Below are 18,685 nucleotides of genomic sequence, written 5' to 3' on the forward strand. Positions count from 1 at the left end.
AAAAGGGGTGGGCCGAGTACCTTTTCCATTTTATTTATGAAAAGGGAAAATGATAGATTCAGGGTAATGACCTGTTCAGAGGTGGGCAGCAGCACAGCACAGTGGCTTAAGCTCCAGCTCTGGAGTCGGACTGCCTGGAATTGCCTAGAATCCTGACACGCACGACCCCAGATACCTCGCGCAAGTTAGCTCATCTCCCTAAACCTCAACTTTCTCATTAGTGAAACAAGCTGCTGTCAGAGTTAAAACATAATCTATGTAACACACTGTGCCTGACACACAGTAGAGCTTAATAAACGCTCACTATTATTGTTATCGTTCCTGTTAGTAGCATTGGGGCTAAGATGAATTCTTCTTGGATAGAAAAACTGGGAAATAACGCCTCATGGTCAAACGTTTTTATCCAAATCTTGAGGAGATTCTAGAGAGCAGCTATGAAACAGAGAGCACTTCTCTGGCCAAATGTCCACTCAGGCAAGTTTGGAGGCAGGGTCTAGGTCGGCATAGCCTGCAGTGCCCGGGCATGGCTGTGCCCATCAGGTGGGAGGCTTTTGCCCACGGGAGCTACCAGAGGGTGGTGCACTGGAAGACAAGCCCTTCTGGTCACGTACGCACAGCCTTCTCACCTAAAATCCCACACGCTACACGGGGGTACTGGCCTAGCTGTGCCTATTACAGCAGCAACAGGAGGGGGGCTGACTCAAGGGAAAGAATGTGGACTTAGAGCTGGCAGGCTCTGCTGAGTGTGACTCATGGCTCAGTTCCTCTTACTCTGTGCCTTCCTACGTTACTTCTCTTGAGTCTCAGTTTCACTTCTGTAAAATGGGGCGAAAATAACAATAGGACCAGCGGCTTTCACTACATCACAGGATTATCACATGCATTCGTTCAGATAATATTTGTCAAAGTGCTTGTAAACCTTCTGGCACGACAGGCATACATGGGTTAACTGGAAAACAAATACATTTCTTAAATTTGATATATAGATTCATAACACCGGAATGTAAAACAGATTTAAATTACCAGGGAAGTCCAGAATGAGTTCATAACATTTAAAATTCTTAGTAAAAACCCTCCCATCTAGTTTGCCTTGAAAAGTCAACTTGTTCCCGTTGTGTTTTCTTAGCGTGAGACGTACTCACAGTTGCCTGTAGACACAACACCCTCTGGGTGACTCTGTCATGCACAGCACGTGAGGGGTGTTTACCTCCAGTGGGACACTTACCGAGCCCTTTCATGGCCTTCCTCAGGGTCTGGGCATCTTCGGTGGCACTGAAGTCTGAAGCAGCTTTGACGGTGCCTCGCTTGGCTGCCTGAGTGCACAGAGGAAGATGATGACTGAGAGGCACTTCTCACCAGCATGGCGCCATCTCACACAGCAAGTTCGCTGAGCACCCACCATGGGCCAGACACTCTTCCAGGTGCTGGGACTGTGGGAGATGAGGCTCGTGCTCCCCTGGAGCTGATGTTAAAGTTCAGCAGGAGGCAGACAGTAAACGAGCCAACAAACAAATATTCCACTAGGTGGCCAGTAGTGAGAAGGGCTACAGGGCAGACAGAGAGGGGCTGCTCTGAGGAGTGACATTCAGGCTGAGGTCTGAGTGACAGGAAGCAGCTGACTGTGCAAAGATCAGGGGAAAGTGTTACAGGTAGAGGAAACAGCTGAGGCAAATGCACTGAGGCTGGAGCTGCCTTCTGGGGGAGGAGTGGGACAGAGGCCAGTGTGGCTTGAGTTGGTGGGCAAGCTGGGGAGTGGTAAGATAAGTTACACCATTACCTACAAAGTTATCTTGTCTCCCCTGAAAGGGGAAAATCAAACCTGAATTCAATCAAGCCTCTAAGGCCAAATACCAATTTATGGTAAATAGGAGAAAGAGGAAAATGTGAACCCACCCCACAGGGCTGTAACCAGCACAATCCGGACTGTGAGAAATACTACTTGATGAACGATCTAGTTTCTTCAACAAATAAACTGCAAGGAGAATTAGAAAAGAGAGAGACGGAGGGACTTCCCTGGTGGTGCAGTGGTTAAGAATCCGCCTGCCAATGCAGGGGACACGGGTTCGAGCCCTGGTCCGGGAAGATCCTACATGCTGCGGAGCAACTAAGCCCGTGCGCCACAACTACTGAGCCTGCGCTCTGCAGCCCACGAGCCACAACTACTGAGCCCACGTGCCACAACTACTGAAGCCCGTGTGCCTAGAGCGCGTGCTCCGCAACGAGAGAAGCCATCGCAATGAGAAGCCCGCGCACCGCAACGAAGAGTAGCCCCCGCTCACCGCACTTAGAGAAAGCCTGCGTGCAGCAACGAAGACCCAACACAGCCAAAAATAAATAAATAAAATAAAATAAATTTAAAAATAAAGAGAGAGATGGAGGAGAAATATAGCTTAAAAGAGATTAAAAATGCACATCAATAATCATAATGGGTGGGGCTTCCCTGGTGCCACAGTGGTTGACAGTCCGCCTGCCGATGCAGGGGACACGGGTTTGTGCCCTGGTCCGGGAAGATTCCACATGCCGCAGAGCGGCTGGGCCCGTGAGCCATGACCGCTGAGCCTGCGCGTCTGGAGCCTGTGCTCCACCATGGGAGAGGCCACAACAGTGAGATGCCCGTGTACCGCAAATAAATAAATAAATAAATAATGGGTGAACTTATTGGGATCCTGAATCAAACAGTAAAAAAAAAATGACATTTATGAGACAGTTGGACATTGAACACTGACTTGATATTTGATGCCATTAAGCAACTAGTGTTAACAGTTTTAGGTATGATAATGGTATTGTGGTTATATTTTATTTTTTTAAGAGTTTGAATCTTATTCACATTGAAAGAGTTTATAGATGAGAGGATAAGATGTCTGGAATTTGCTTCAAAATAATGGATTGGGGGAGGTAAGTGGAGGTAAAGAAGAAACAAGGCTGACAGTGAGTTAATAATTACTGAGTTATTATTATGTAATATAATAATTACTGACCATGAGTTAATAATAATTATAGGTACAAAGGGGTTCTTTTTTAATATTTGGTCCACTTTTGTATGTGTTTACCTTTTTCCATAATAAAAACTTAAAAAATGAAAAAGAAAGAAAATCAAAGAGGTTGCAAGGGCAGAACAAGAGCCTTCACAAGCCAGTGAGGAGTTTCTGTTTCATTCTAAATGCAGTAGGAGGCACTGGCAGGTTTTCAGCAAAGGGATGGAGGAGATGACCTGATTTACATGTTAAAAAGATCACTTGGGCTGCTGTAGGGAGACACAGAGACCAGTTGAGAATCTGGGCCAAGATCCAGGGATATGATGGTAGACGAGGGTGAAACAGTAAAAATGGAAAGAGACAGACAGACTCAGCACATGTTTTGGAGCAAAGGCGGCAGAACTTGCCAATGGACTGACGTGGGAGGTGAGGAAAGAAAAGAAGCAAGTGTAACTCTAAATCTTTTTCCCTGAGCAGCCAAGCAGACAGTGGCATCGTTTACCCAGATGGGGAATGCTGGAGGACTACCAGATTTGGGCTGGCAGTGAGGAGTGGGATTTAGAAGTTCTATTTTCAAAATGTTAAGTTTGGGATATCCATTAAACATCCAAGTGGAGTTGTCAAAAGGATGGTTGGTTATACAACGTCAATCTAGAGGGGACACATCAGCGTTTGGATGGTATTGGAGGACGTGACCTAGGGAGAAAGTAAAGAACAGGGGTCCTAGGACAAGCCTGGGCCTCTCCAGCAGAGAAGGACCGGAATGGAAAACCAAGAAGGACTGGTCCTTGATGTATAAAGAAAACCAGGACGGTGTGTTGTCCAGAGGCTGAGGAAGGAGGAAGGTGTCAGTGCCTGCTAAGGTAGGTGTGAGTAGAGGACACAGAAGGGATGGTCAGCTTGGGCAACACAGAAGGTCCTGGTGATCCTGACAAAGGCTTCTGCAGTGGAATGGAGGGGACAGAAGCCTGACCAAGTGGCAGAGGAAAGGATGGGAAGTCACGAGGAGGAGACCGCAGTCTAGACACTGGAGATGAAGACCAGCATCACCGGAAACGACCAGCATGCCTTAAAGCGAGACGTACGCTGATGTGTACAAGGGACAAAAAGTTAGTGAGTCTGACCCTCTGCAAATACAGACTACAAATTAAAAACATCAACAAGCAGAACATGGGTTAGTAACCAGTAGGTACCATTCAGTTGACTTATGACTTAGAGATAATGTACTGATTAAGATCAAGGTGCCCTGAGGATTTCTAATGTATTTATTAATTTATTACTGTTATTTACGGATGTGAGGCAGCAAAGAGAAACATAATTCAATACAAAAGATAAATAAATAGATGAAGAAATTCAGTGACAGGACACAAAGCATAGAAAATTACAGTAAAGAAGGGGGTGGAAAGGACACAGAAACGGAGACCTTAAGGGCCTGTGTAATTATTCGACATGAGCCACAGATTTCTCTGTCTAGAAGCCAAACAAGAGGGAACTGTAATCAACAATGAGACTCACAGTGTCCATGAGAGGTAAAGAGATCAATTGCACCGAATTGCATCCCCAAAGAAAGATATGTTGAAGTCCTAACCCCCAGTACCTCAGAATGTGCCCTTATTTGGAAATACTGTCATTACAATGAATGAATTAATTGTAATTAATTAAAGTAAGATGAGGTCCTACTGGAGTAGGGTAAGCCACTAATTCAACATGACTGGTGTCATTCTTAGAAAACAGCACGTGAAGACAAAGACACTCAGGGAAAACACCACATGATAACGTGTCGTTGTCCAATGTCTGCCAAAACATGCCTATGATTGCTAGCAAACCACCAGAAGCTAGAAAGAGACAAGGAAGTATTCCCCTACGGATTTCAGAGGGACCATGGCCCTGCCAACATCTTGATTTTGGATTTCTAGCCTCCAGAAGCACAAGACAACCTATTTCTGTTATTTTATTTTATTTTATTTTTTGCGGTATGCAGGCCTCTCACTGTTGTGGCCTCTCCCGTTGCGGAGCACAGGCTCCGGACGCGCAGGCCTAGCGGCCACGGCTCACGGGCTTAGTTGCTCCCCGGCATGTGGGAATTTCCCGGACCGGGGCACGAACCCGTGTCTCCTGCATCGGCAGGCGGATTCTCAACCCGCCACCAGGGAAGCCCCTATTTCTGTTATTTTAAACCACCCAGTTTGCCGTGTTTTGTTTCGGCAGCCTCAGGAAATTAATGCAGGCATTTTACTTGTTTTCTTCTACTATATATCTGTAGTAATAAGCAAGCTGGTGATTTGCTGTCAGAATTTCAAATGGCCTAGCTCAGCCCTTGACCCCACCAAGACAGCTTTCTGAGTCAAACGTTTCACAAGGTTCTTCTGGAACTCCAGTATTGAAAAAATTTTGGATGGTACTTAAACACTGCATTTGACTTTTAAAGCAAATTGCATTGCTGAGGGACACTAGTATGGGATTAAAATTAATATCTAACAAGATAAATCAATAGAGAAATGTGCAAAGATAATTCAGCTTATCTATCAGCATCTTTTTTCCGGAACAAGATAAGTCCGGAAAATTTGTTCCTGTTAGCTCTCAAGTATCCATATTGACTAAATTCCAGGGAATAATGTATCATTATCTGTTCCAGGAAGCCAGGGGATTCCACCCCAGGAAGGCTTCTTGTGGCAGCAGGCAAAGGAAACAGGCAGAGGATGTAGGGAAGAATGATGAAAACAAATAGCTAGAAATCAGTGATATACCACAATCAATGAAATGTCACTCAGTTATTAAAATAATAAATAATGATGAAGATAAATGTCAAAAGATGGGAATGCGATACGATGAAATATTTAGCAATAAAAAGGAACAGAGGAACAAACTGCTGACACAGCACCAGGGATGGATTGCAAAAAATATAATGCTGACAGTAAAAGAGCACACGCTCTATGATTCCATTTATAGGATGTTCTCGAACAGGCAAAATTAATCTATGGTGAAAATCAGAACAGTGGTTCCATTTCTGGAGTGGAGTGGAGAGCAGGGTGGGGACTGGTCTGGAAGGGGCATGGAGGAACTTCCTGGAGCGATGAAATGTTCTATCTTGATAAGAGGGGTAGGTTACACGGTTCATACCTTTGTCAAAACTCATCTACCAGTAACCTTAAGAGCTGTGCATTTCACTGTATGTAAATTATACCTCTAAAACTTTTTGGTAAATATTTGAATACAATGGCTTTTAAAACATATTTTCCTTTTAGAAATGTGTCATATGGTCATTGTAGAGAGTTGGAAAAAAAATTTTTTTTAAGAATTAAGAAGAGGGCTTCCCTGGTGGCTCAGTGGTTGAGAGTCCGCCTGCCGATGCAGGGGACACAGGTTCATGCCCCGGTCCGGGAAGATCCCACATGCCGTGGAGCAGCTGGGCCCGTGAGCCATGGCCGCTGAGCCTGAGCGTCCGGAGCCTGTGCTCCGCAACGGGAGAGGCCACAACAGTGAGAGGCCCACGTACCACCAAAAAAAAAAAAAAAAGAATTAAGAAGAAAATCTGGGGGGTAGGGGGAGGGATAAATTAGGAGGCTGGGCTTAACATATACAAACTACTATGTATAAAATAGATAACCAACAAGGACCCTGTATAGCACAGGGAACTATACTCAATATTATGTAATAACCTATAAGGGAAAAGAATCTGAAAAAGAATATATATATAATATATATATAACTGAATTGCTATGCTGTACACCTGAAATTTACATATTGTAAATCAACTACACTTCAATAAAATTTTTTTAAAGAATTAAGAAGAAAAATACCACACCCATAACTCCACCATGGAGAGAGTAAGTAATTTTAATATGCTATAAGATGTAAAATAAACGTGTTAGCATAGCAAAGACAAGAGTGAATACATTAACTGTTCTTTATGTTCTTATTACTACTATTTCAAAACCACTGTCATACAAGTAGGGTCTAAAATAAAGTGATGGAAAATAATTGGGAATTACAATATTGTGATTATATTGTATGGTTTTCCTTTCCTTTAAAGATGCCCTTTATCTGTCCAATAAATAACAGTCATAATGGAAAAACAGGTTCTAGGAGGAAAGGTGAGAGCAACTGAGGTAATTTTCCTCAGTGGAAAGCTCACTAAAGGGTCACTTGGTTACAGTCTTAACATGTAGAAAGGCTGTGAGCTTGTTCAGAACAGGAAGAGTGTCCCATTAATTATGGGTCCCCAGAGCCAGATACCATGCACAAAGTAGGGGCACTGTAAACATCTCTGAATGTTGTACATGTCCAGGGAGAATCCATCAAGAACAAATGGATTTTAAAGGACAGCATAAGAGATTTGGTGCAGACATGAGTAAGCCCTTGACTGTCAGAGATCATGAAGAAAATTCTAGAATGTTAAAAAAAAGAAGATGTTAAGAGTGTATTACTCTTTGTTCAGGCTAGTTTACACATCCATCTTCCTAAAGGAAAGTGTCTAGAGTTGGCGGAATGTCTAGTTCCTTTCCAAGTATGAGATTCTACTTCTATTATTTCTTCCTAGAAGACCAGGGATCAAGCGTCACCTGCCTATTCAGAAACTTTATTTGGGCAGGAGAAGGAGAGCAGGTGGCCAGCCTCAGGTACAGCCATGTTTGTAGCTGAAAGGCTCAGCTTCCACAGCAGCAGTGAGCTTTATGGAACTCTCAAAGGGATCCAATTCCCTGCCTGTCCCTGAGATCAGATAACCAAGCTCTGAGGAGTCCAGTCACAGCAAACAGCAGGAAGCAGATGACAAGTGTTTCTTAGCTGATGAGCTTGAAATGATGGGGTTACACAAAGTGTGGACAGCAGTCATCTCCTAGTGGAGGAAGCTGTGGGATTTTGAGTTTTTCCTTTTTATTTGCCTACAATTTCTAAAATGAACATGTAGTGCTTCTGCAGAGAGAAAACTATAACTTGTTTCTGTATCTCAGGATGTTAGAAGGATTCAAAGGTTTTTTTGGTTTTTTTTTTTTTTTTCTATTTGTTTAACATCTTTATAGGAGTCCCTCTTTGAATTAATTTTCAGGGTCATGTTACTCACCACCCCTGAAAGAAGTTAAAATGGTGTTTTTGAAAAAAGAAACTACCTTTCCATTTCCTCGTCCCTCTCCTCTGATGAGCAAACAACCCTTTGTATGAGGCAACAGTCCTTGAGTACACATCCTGTACCTGTCTGCAGCTGGCACCAGGGAGGGTGAGGCATGTCTCCAACTTACCATGACTTTGACTCTACGTCAGGATCAGAGTTCAGTCAGCCAAGCAGAAGTTTCTCTGTAATAAAAGTGGAAGGGACATTACTGTGATAAGAGAAGTGTCATTAAAATCATTAATCAGGATAACGTACAATTTGCACAAAGTTAAGCCACAGGGAAATAACACCCAATTTCATCAAAAGGCCGGCTATTGATTAGCCAAAGAGACAAGGACCAGGCTACTCATTAACGAGAAACTGTTAAGGGGCGAGTTAATTACGCCAGCAAAATACTGTCCTACCTGCTCTTCTGTTTGGAGATAACACATTACAGAAATGATTCCTCTTGCTTGGTTAGGGTGAGGTACATTGCTTGTACTCAAGCCAAACCTAGATTCTGAACTGGAAGCTCTAGTGGATCAGAAGAGGTGCCTCTCGGAGAGAAAAGGGAATCCGACTGCATCAGGGAAAAGCACTGCACTCCAGCCTTTACCCTAAATGAGGGAGTATGTGTGTGTGCGTGCGTGCATTTGTGTATAATGACAGGCCACTGGCCCAACCAACGTTAGACTTTTCATTTCCCGATGACCACTTTCACTGCCACCATCTCAGGACTTAAAGGGGCTTCTTCCGTTTAAGCTGCAGCCTTACACGCTCAGCTTGGCCCTTAGTTCTCTTCAACACCCCCTCCTTCAGCAAGAAGACTGGAGCCATCACACATTTATTCAGTCCTTTATAATGCCAGAAATGTCTCTACTGAAGGCAGGCCTCTGAGGTGCAGGCCAACTGGCTTCCTGTTTCCACATCCAGGTCTTATGGAAAAGGCTCCTTTCCTGAGCACGTAGTTAGATCCTTGACACTCAAAGAATCATCCCAGAACCAGAAGCATGGAGGCCACGTGGGAGCTTCTTAAAAGCGCAGAATCCCAAGCCCCCACTCCAGACCTACTGCCAGAATTTGCATTTTAACAAGATTCCCCGAATATCTGTCCACACAGTGGTCTGAAAAGCACTGGCCTAGATAACCCTGCCAGGCAGCCCTTTTCAATCATTCTCCCAGAATAGCTACATCCTTCTTGCCCCACTTTAACACCAACTGAGTCATGTTTGGCCACATTCATTCTTCATCTTCCACTTTCTGAGGCTTAGCTCATTCTTCCTTGTTTCCCATCACTCACTACAGACTTATCTCCTATGACCTAGGGGTTAATCCCTTCCTATGGGGAATGTCCACTGGCTCTGGGGCACAGCCGGAGCAAAGGTGCAGAGGTGGGAATAAGCAGTGGCTTCAGGGACAAGAAGGTGACGAGGCTGCTGAGGCAGAGGGCTCCTTACAGGGAAGGCTCAGAGATACAGGTGGAAAAGCAGGTGGGGAACTGATTACCAAGGGCCCTGGATGTGCACCTGAGGAGTCTGACTTATGCTGTAGGAATGGGAAAACAGTGAAAAGGTTTGGGTTTTGCAGAGAAATGATGTTAAGACAAAATATACTTCAGCAAGTTACTATACTAGAGGGTAGACTAGAGTCAGAGACAAGGGGTCAGGAGGGCTCGAGGTATTAGCACAGGAACAAAGATCTGCACTAAAACAGAGGCAAAGATCTGGGTAGGATGTGGCCCCTGGAATAGGATATACACATGAGATATTTGGAAAGAAGACTTTATTGGATATAGTGGCTCCTAAACTATATGGATTTATTCATTCAATCACTAAATATTCATAACACACCTCTATATCCCAGACACTGTTCTAGTTGATAGAGATAATACAGTGAATAAGACAAAGAACCTGCCTTCATGGAGCTTACAATGTACCAGGAAAGACAGACAACAAACAAACAAATGAATATGTAAGACAATTTCAGATACCAGTAAGATGAAGATATAACAGGATAATGGTATAGAAGAGGGATTGGCAAACTTCAGCTCAGGGGCCAAATTCTATTTTTCTACAGTCTACAAGCTAAGGATGGTTTTTTACACTTTCAAAAGTTGATCAAAAATCAAAAGAATAATATTTCATGACACATTAACATTATATAAAACTCAAATTTCAGTGGTGGCTTGAGCAAAGCTTTCTGGAAATACTGAGAGTCATTATTCAATGAGCTAGAAATGTTTTACTAAAGGAAAAAACTGTATCACACTTGAACACAGGGTGCTTTTAGCCAGACAATTTATTTTAAAACTTGGACAGCGCACAGCATAAGTGCATTTATATAAAGACAGCTCTTGTATATTTATTATTTACTAGTACCAACTGAGTTTCTAAATAGATTTTAGAAATGAATGCAGTAAATGGCACCTTTTGATTCTTTCATTAGATGTCAGGTAATACGTGTAAAGTGAACCCACACACATGCTTACTAGCACAGTATCTGGCACCTCAATAACTCTTGGCAAGAATGGGGGAAGGAATCGAACACCCCCCTCTCTCCCAATACAGAATTGCTGTAGGCCTCTTCTTCTTCTTTTTTTTTTTTTTTGCGGTATGCGGGCTTCTCACTGTTGTGGCCTCTCCCGTTGCGGAGCGCAGGCCCAGATGCGCAGGCTCAGCGGCCATGGCTCACGGGCCCAGCCGCTCCGCGGCATGTGAGATCTTCCCGGACCAGGGCACGAACCCGTGTCCCCTGCATCGGCAGGCGGATTCTCAACCACTGCGCCACCAGGGAAGCCCTGTAGGCCTCTTCTTAACTGCACAGAATAATCAGCCTCCAGAGGATGAAAGGCCCTTCTACCTGAAACTCCATCCCTAAAAGGCCGCCCACACGTCCGCAGGCCTGCAGAGCCAAGGATTCTTTATAGGAATCCTCTTCTGCCTCAGCCTCCTTGATTCATTTGCTATTTCTCTCTGAAGGCCAGCCTACCATCACATAAACTGACCAGTATGACCAAGTTCACAATGCCTCAGACTTTGTATTGGGGTTGTACAAGCTCCTTTGTGGCTCACAAGGGGGCAAATAATTAGCAACTTGCCTCAGTCTTTACATCTGTGACATGCAGACACACTCAGTTTTGGGTGTCGCTCAAATGACCTTAAAAGCATCAGGACTCTTCAAGATGGTGGCTGAAGGGACCATATGTTTGCAATGCCTTTTTAAAAAAACCTATGGGTTATGCAGTGGGTGGGAAACTGCATCTTCTTTATAATATGGGAACTCCTCACCTAGGGCTCAGGATAGGATTCCTGAAGATTTTAGGACATAGTTTTAGAGCAACTGAAAGAAAGCTGGGAACGAAATGTAAGAGACTTATCCCAATGGCAGTTACATAAGGGAATAATAAGTTATAAATAAGTTCAACCTATTTCAAGTAAGATTACATACACTTTCAGAAATAATTGATGATGAATTCATAAAGAAAAATTAGGTATGTCGAGAACACATCCCTACTGTTTTCCTCTAGGATGTCCAGAAGGATAATTATTACACTACCCTCCATTCTGCCCTATTGTATCACTGCCTGAAATGGGCAAGCCAGGTACTGACTCGAGCATAAAATTTCTCCTGTCCTTACGGCAGACTGCAGGTATGTGAACAAGGCCCTGACTCCTGGTAATATTTCAGTAGGCCATATAGGCAGCAGTGTGGTGCATTCCTCCCCACTCACCCAGAATTTGGAAAGCAGGCAAATTAGACTGACTAGTAAAATCAGTAAATAATCATCAAAACAAAGATATACAAACTCATCTCAAGGAGAAAGAATGGCTCCCGAGATGAAGCTAGCTTACTGAAGGGTATTAGACATATTTAAAGAAAAATTGTGTCCATCAACAATGCAAGCTCAACCCAAAACCATCAGAGAAGAGTACTTTGAAATATTTATCAAAACCCTGGTCTCAAGAAAGGGTGGCTTGGCCCCATGATCAATGGTTCAGGCGTCAGACATTTCCCCACTATGAAGGTGAATTTTATCCATCTAAAACTCTTTGTTTTGATTCCTTGGTTGCCAAGCAACTTCTGGACTAGAGTTTTGGCTTCTCATGTGGACCTGTCTACAGAGCACTGGAGTATGAGGATTTTTGTCTAAGTAACAGTTATATTTCTCAACATAAATAAATAAATTAGCATGCACAAGCATGTGAGTGCATATGTGTGATAAGCCTATAAATATGAGCCCGTCCCTGAGAGATGAACCCCTTCTTGATGTGCTAACAAATGCAATTTCTCTGGTACTGCTGGATGCGGCACCATGATGAATTCACCCCAGTACCAGATGCTCTCCTTGAGACCCCAACATAACTTGGCAGCCTCCATTCAGACTCATAACATCGACTCACATCCCAGGACAGGCAACCTCGACCTTCATTGTGAAGGGATCTGATGTCCTTGTGATACATTCTTACTGAATCCTTCTCCTCCCTGGAAGATCACATGTGAGTGAGTCATTCACCATTTTTCTGTGGTACATGCTTTCATTTTACATCCCACAGGATGACAAATTTAAACATTTAGTCTGTGGATCTGTGGAGTGCGAGTGGGCCCCACCCAGGCACTAAAGGTTTTTAAAACTGTCTATGAAATGGGAACATGAAAGCAACTCTTTTTCCTTGGAACTTAGATTCTTCTAAAGGTAAAGGACGGACTTCCCTGGTGGCACAGTGGATAGGACTCTGTGCTCCCAAAGCAGGGGGCCTGGGTTTGATCCCTGGTCAGGGAACTAGATCTCACATTCATGCCACAACTAAGAGTTCTCACGCCACAACTAAGGAGCCAGTGAGCCACAACTAAGGAGCACATGTGCCGCATCTAAGGAGCCTGCCTGCCACAACTAACACCTGGCGCAACCAAATAAATAAATAAATAATAAAAACAAAGGAAATTTTGTTGCCAGGATGGCGTTTTCATTTTCAAACATTTAATCCAAGGCAAAGTGTGCAAGCTAAATGAATGGAAAGTTGGAAACCTATTTGCTAAGCAATTACAGGGAAGAATCTATTCTAACCCATCATCTGGCAAGTAACTTATTAACTGTCTTTTGTCCAAAGTTTAGCCACTTATTCATAGCATTGTTGGGAACAGTAATAATAATTTCAATCCACAAATAATTTAAAAAACACAGGTTTTACATATAATTTAAAACATCCCCACTCCTTCTCTACCATTCCCACATCATGCCAAAGTCTATTAAAGTTTTCTACTCCGATTCCTTTGTCCAAAAGGCAGGGAGAAGGAGGGAAGGAACATTTATTAAACACTCCCGTACATGATCTTAATCTACCCAGAACCTTTGGAGTCATGATATTATCTCCACTTTACAAACCAACTGGGTGATATAATAATGAAAGCTGGCTACGGTGAGTTCTATATTGTATTAAGAGATAAGATTAGAAAAATAAAAAGAGCAATGAGGTGGCCTCAATGATTGCTTGAGATCCGGTTGGGCCCTGCACTCTTAGTTCAATGCTTGTTTTGCTACATGTCTTTTCTACTGCACATAACACCTCAGTGTCCCCAGGCACAAGCTTCAAGCAGGGCACAAATGAACGCATATTCTAATAAATTTTATAAGTGTTTCTCTGGGTACTGTATTCAGCTTCCATAGTATAAGGCTTCAAATTTTCCTAAGTAATTTTCTTTCATTATCTGAGTGACTCCAAATGCTACCTGTGGACTGAAGATCTTTGGAATTCTGGTTGGCTGTCTTTTTTGTTGGTGGTGGTGTTTTTAAATTATTCTGCCTTTTAATTGCAGACAAACTGTTTGGATTCCCCTCGTCCTCTCAGGCTAGTGACCGTAGAAACAAGAAGCTGATGCACTGGTAACACCAATTATTGCTTTCAATCGTGGAACTGATAGGATAGTTTCACTGATGTTTCATGCTCATTCATTCAACAAATATGATCTGAATGCCTGCCCCAGGCCAGGTACCATTCTAGGTGCTAAAAGGCACACCTTCATCACCCCATCTATTCCCTTCATTCAGAAAATTATCCCCTGTGCCTTGTCTGTTCAAGAGTAGCCTATGAGTAAAAAAAGTCCTGCAGGTGGTTGGCGAGAACTCTGCTGAACTTCCTTCCCACTGCAAGGACTCTACAACCTTTCTGAAGGCTCATCTCCTAGCCTTTTAATTTTTTTTTGCGGTACGCGGGCCTCTCACTGTTGTGGCCTCTCCCGTTGCGGAGCACAGGCTCCGGAAGCGCAGGCTCAGCGGCCATGGCTCACAGGCCCAGCCGCTCCGCGGCATGTGGGATCTTCCCGGACCGGGGCACGAACCCGCGTCCCCTGCATCGGCAGGCGGACTCTCAACCACTGCGCGACCAGGGAATCCCTCCTAGCCTTTAATCTTCTCCCTCTGGTCCTGGGGCTCACTCCGTGGGACAGCCTCTACCACTGCACGGTGGCTCAGCATCAGGAAAGCTGGCCTTGTATTCCTTGTCATGTGTGCTGGAGCTGGAGGGACCTTATTTTTAAATAAATATTGATTGACCAAATATTTAGTTATACTGAGTGCCTAGGTCCTTTATCAGTACTCTATCTTTTCGCCTTCTCATTGTCCAGCGAACTGGGCATGATAACTTAAATTTTAGAAAAGTTAAGCATGATACCCAAAGTCACTCATGTAGTGGGTGGTAGGAGCTGTGTTTTCAGTCACAGCCGTGACCCTAGAGACCTTTATACTATACCATGTTAAATGCAGGCATGTGTACACACGTGTACCATTATGCATTGGGGCAGGCGTAATGCTAGAAGCTTCTAGAGTAATAATGGAATCAAAACTTTAAATTGTCACATCTTTTGCTGAGCTAAATGCTTTCTTCTTCTTCATTTCTTTAACAAGCTGGATGCAAAACAAAACAACAACAAAAGCATTCCTCTCCCAGACTTATCCACCGGAAACTAGACCACACTTTGACTGGCAGACAGCTCCCAGTCAACAGCGTTGATTACAAGACTGTTGGTTATTTGAAGAGACCACATTTCTAACCCCACACGCCCCTGCCCTAGTTCAGCCGTCCAGCCTTTCCAGTGGGAGAACAAGGCAACGTGGCTCTGTGACATTGTCTCTTGGAGCTGACATGTGGCCAGAGTTGTGCCATTTGCAGCGGAGGGGGACATAAGGAGTCCATCCAGGCACATTCTGTGCTGCTCCCCCCAATAACAGGGCCCAGAATCCTGTACTCAGTGCAGGGGTTCCAACCACAATATGAAAGTACCCCAAGTGCAGCCTGCTTCAGAGACTGACTGATGCATCATACCCTTGGGATAGTTTGAGTCCAGTGTCAAAGGCTTGAAATAATGGACCCATTTGGTTATGTTTATCCTAATGCCCACAATATTTAGACTCTCCAGTGTACACCAGTAGGGAGAGAAAGAAGGGATGCTAGAATTAGCTCTTCCGGCTTATGCTACGAACCGAAAACAGCATGGGCTTTCATTCAAAGTCTAACATGGGTTTGGCGCAGCTCTGATATGTTTTCTCAAGCCCCAGATGGCAGTTTACTTACACTATTAGAGGCAGTGCCCGTCCAGAATTAAATCACAACTATTCTTTTGATCTCCCAGAGTTGATTTTCCCCCATTTCAGATCAAAACGTCTAGCAAACCACAGGTGAGAGAGCAATCCAAGGCCATGATGTAAGTACACAAAGAAAGCGGGAGTAGAAATGGAGTGGAAATGCCTGCCCCAGAAAGAGCTCATTTCCATCAGTGTTGGATTTTAAGGGTAGAGAAGACTACAGAGAGCGCCCAGCCCACCCCTTCATGTATAGACATGAGATAGCCCCGTCTACAGGTAAGTGGTGGGTTTGCCTCTGGGTAACATGCGTGGTAATAACATGTTGGATTCATTCACTGACCCAAGGTCTGGCAGGTGCTGGCAGCATGGGTGGGACAGGTTCACCCTAGTACAGGAGAATCCGTGCCGTCCTTCTGATGGGAAACAGCCATGGGAAGGTCCAAATCTGAGGGTGGTGCAGACAACGCCACAGTCCCTCCCACTGGGGTTTATTTCTCACCCACATAAGAGAATATATTCTCCACCCTGAAGAAGGCAGAGATTTCTTAGATAGGACACAAAAAAGCACTAGCCATAAAAGCCAATATTGACAAGATTCATCAAAATAAAAAAGGTTTGCTCAATAAAAGACACTATTAAGAAAATTAACAGAAGAGCTATAGATTGGGGAAAAATATTCACTGCACATACATCTGACAAAGGACTTGAATCAAGAATATATAAAGATCTATGGGGCTTCCCTGGTGGCGCATTGGTTGAGAGTCTGCCTGCCGATGCAGGGGACACGGGCTCGTGCCCCGGTCCGGGAAGATCCCACATGCCGCGGAGCGGCTGGGCCCATGAGCCATGGCCACTGAGCCTGCGCATCTGGAGCCTGTGCTCCGCAACGGGAGAGGCCACAACAGTGAGAGGCCCACGTATCGCAAAAAAAAAAAAAAAAAAAAAAAAACCCAACAAAAAAAGAATATATAAAGATCTAAAAATCATAACACAAGGATGAACAAGGCAATTTTTTAAATGGGCAAAAGACTTCAACAGACACTTCACAAAAGATATATGAATGATCAATAAGTATATGAAAACATGCTTGTTATTGGTTATGCAGAAAATACAAATTAAAACCACAATGAGATAGCATTTCACATCCCCTAAAATGGTTAAAAAAAAAAAAAAAGAAAACAAAAACCGGACACCATTAAATGTTAGAGAAGATATAGAGCAACTGAAACTTTCAAACACTGTGAACTTGAGAGAACTATTTGGCAGTTTCTAATAAGGTTAAACATGAATCTACCCTTTGACTCAGGATTCCATCTCTTATTTACCCAAGATAAGTGAAAACCCATATCCACCAAAAAACTTGGGCAAGAGTGTTCACATGAGCCCTATTCACAACTGCTCCAAACTGGAGACAGCTCAAATGTCCATCAACAGATAAATGGATAAACAAATTGCAGAATATTCATGCAATGGAATACTATTCAGTAAACTACTGATATAGTGATAACATGGATTAATCTCTAAAATATTATTCTGAGTGAATGAAGCCAAATAAAGTGTTTATATGAAATTCTAGAAAAAACAAAGCTAATGTATAACGCCAGAAAGCACAAAAATGGTTGCCTAGAGTCAGGGGTTGGTGGGTGGTGGTGAGACAGAGGGGATATACCTGCCCAGGAGCATGAGGAAAGGAACTTTAGGGGTGACTGAAATGTTCCTTATCTTGACTGGGGCAGTGGTACCCAGCTGTATACATTTGTCAAAACTCATTGAACTCACCTCACACCCATTAGGATGGCTACTATTAAAACAAAACAAAACGGGACTTCCCTGGCAGTCCAGTGGTTAAGACTCTGCGCTTCCTCTTCAGGGGGCACAGGTTCGATCCCTGGTCAGGGAACTAAGATCCCACATGGTGCGGCCAAAAAGCAAAAACAAAACCAAAACAAAACAGAAAATAACAAGTGTCAGTGAAGATGTGGAGAAACTGGATCCCTTGTGTACTGCTGGCAGGAGTGTAAAATAGTACAGCCACTTTGGAAAACAGCATGGTGGCTCTTTGAAAAGTTAAAAATAGAGTAATTACTATGTGATCCAGCAATTCCACTTATGGGTATATGTATTCTAGGTATATACAATCTGGATATATATATATACGTATCTTTCAAAAACATTGAAAGCAGCCACTGAAAGAGATATTTGTATATCCATGTTCACAACAGCACTATTCAAAATAGCCAAAAGATGGAAGCAACCCAGGTGTCCATCGGCAGATAAATGGATAAACAAAATATGGTTTATACACACAATGGAATATTATTCAGCCTTAAAAAGAAAGGAAATTTGACATGTGCCACAACATGGATGGACCTTGAGGACATTATGCTAAGTGAAATAAGCCAGACACAAAAAGATCAATACTGTATGATCCCACTTATATTAGTACTTCGTCAAACTCATAAAACAGAAGGTAGAATGGTAGTGCCAGGGGGAGAGAAAGGGAGAAAAAGGAGTTACAGTTTAGCAGGTACAGAGTTGCAGTTCCCCAAGATGAAAAGAGTGGTGGTGATAGTCGCAAAACAATGTAAATGCACTGAACACCACTAAACTGAACCCTTAAAAATAGTTAGGATGGTAAATTTTACCTTACGTGTATTTTACCACAATTTTTAAAAAATAACTTTTTTCCAATAAAAATTGAATTTTATTTTATGTTTTTATACAGCAGGTTCTTATTAGTTATCTATTTTATACATATTAGTGTATATAGGTCAATCCCCATCTCCCAATTCATCCCACCACCACCCCACCCCACTTTCCCCACTTGGTGTCCATACATTTGTTCTCTGCATCTGTGTCTCTATTTCTGCCCTGCAAACCGGTTCATCTGTACCACTTTTCCAGGTTCCACATATATGCGTTAATATACGCTATTTGTTTTTCTCTTTCTGACTTACTTCACTCTGTATGACAGTCTCTAGATCCATCCAGGTCTCTACAAATGACCCAATTTCGTTTCTTTTTATGGCTGAGTAATATTCC

The 18,685-nt window shown here is 43.3% G+C and overlaps 1 protein-coding gene across 3 annotated transcripts in view; it reads right to left on the minus strand.

Annotated features, from left to right (window-relative positions):
* The window catches only part of ANXA4 (annexin A4), a 70,322-nt gene that overhangs the window by 37,499 nt on the left and 14,138 nt on the right, over positions 1 to 18,685 (minus strand). For 2 of the 3 annotated variants that reach the window (XM_067007451.1, XM_059079828.2), the window contains exons 2-3: positions 8,213 to 8,267; positions 1,226 to 1,313 (exon numbers count right to left, since the gene is read on the minus strand). In XM_067007451.1, coding sequence (XP_066863552.1) covers positions 1,226 to 1,313; positions 8,213 to 8,215 — 91 coding nt within the window. In that variant the 5' untranslated portion in view covers positions 8,216 to 8,267. Of the gene's footprint in view, positions 1 to 1,225; positions 1,314 to 8,212; positions 8,268 to 15,983; positions 16,169 to 18,685 lie in introns of all 3 variants that reach the window. The other variant, XM_067007450.1, reaches the window with a different exon arrangement.

This window comes from Kogia breviceps, chromosome 11, assembly GCF_026419965.1.
Source record: "Kogia breviceps isolate mKogBre1 chromosome 11, mKogBre1 haplotype 1, whole genome shotgun sequence".
NCBI lineage: Eukaryota > Metazoa > Chordata > Mammalia > Artiodactyla > Physeteridae > Kogia > Kogia breviceps.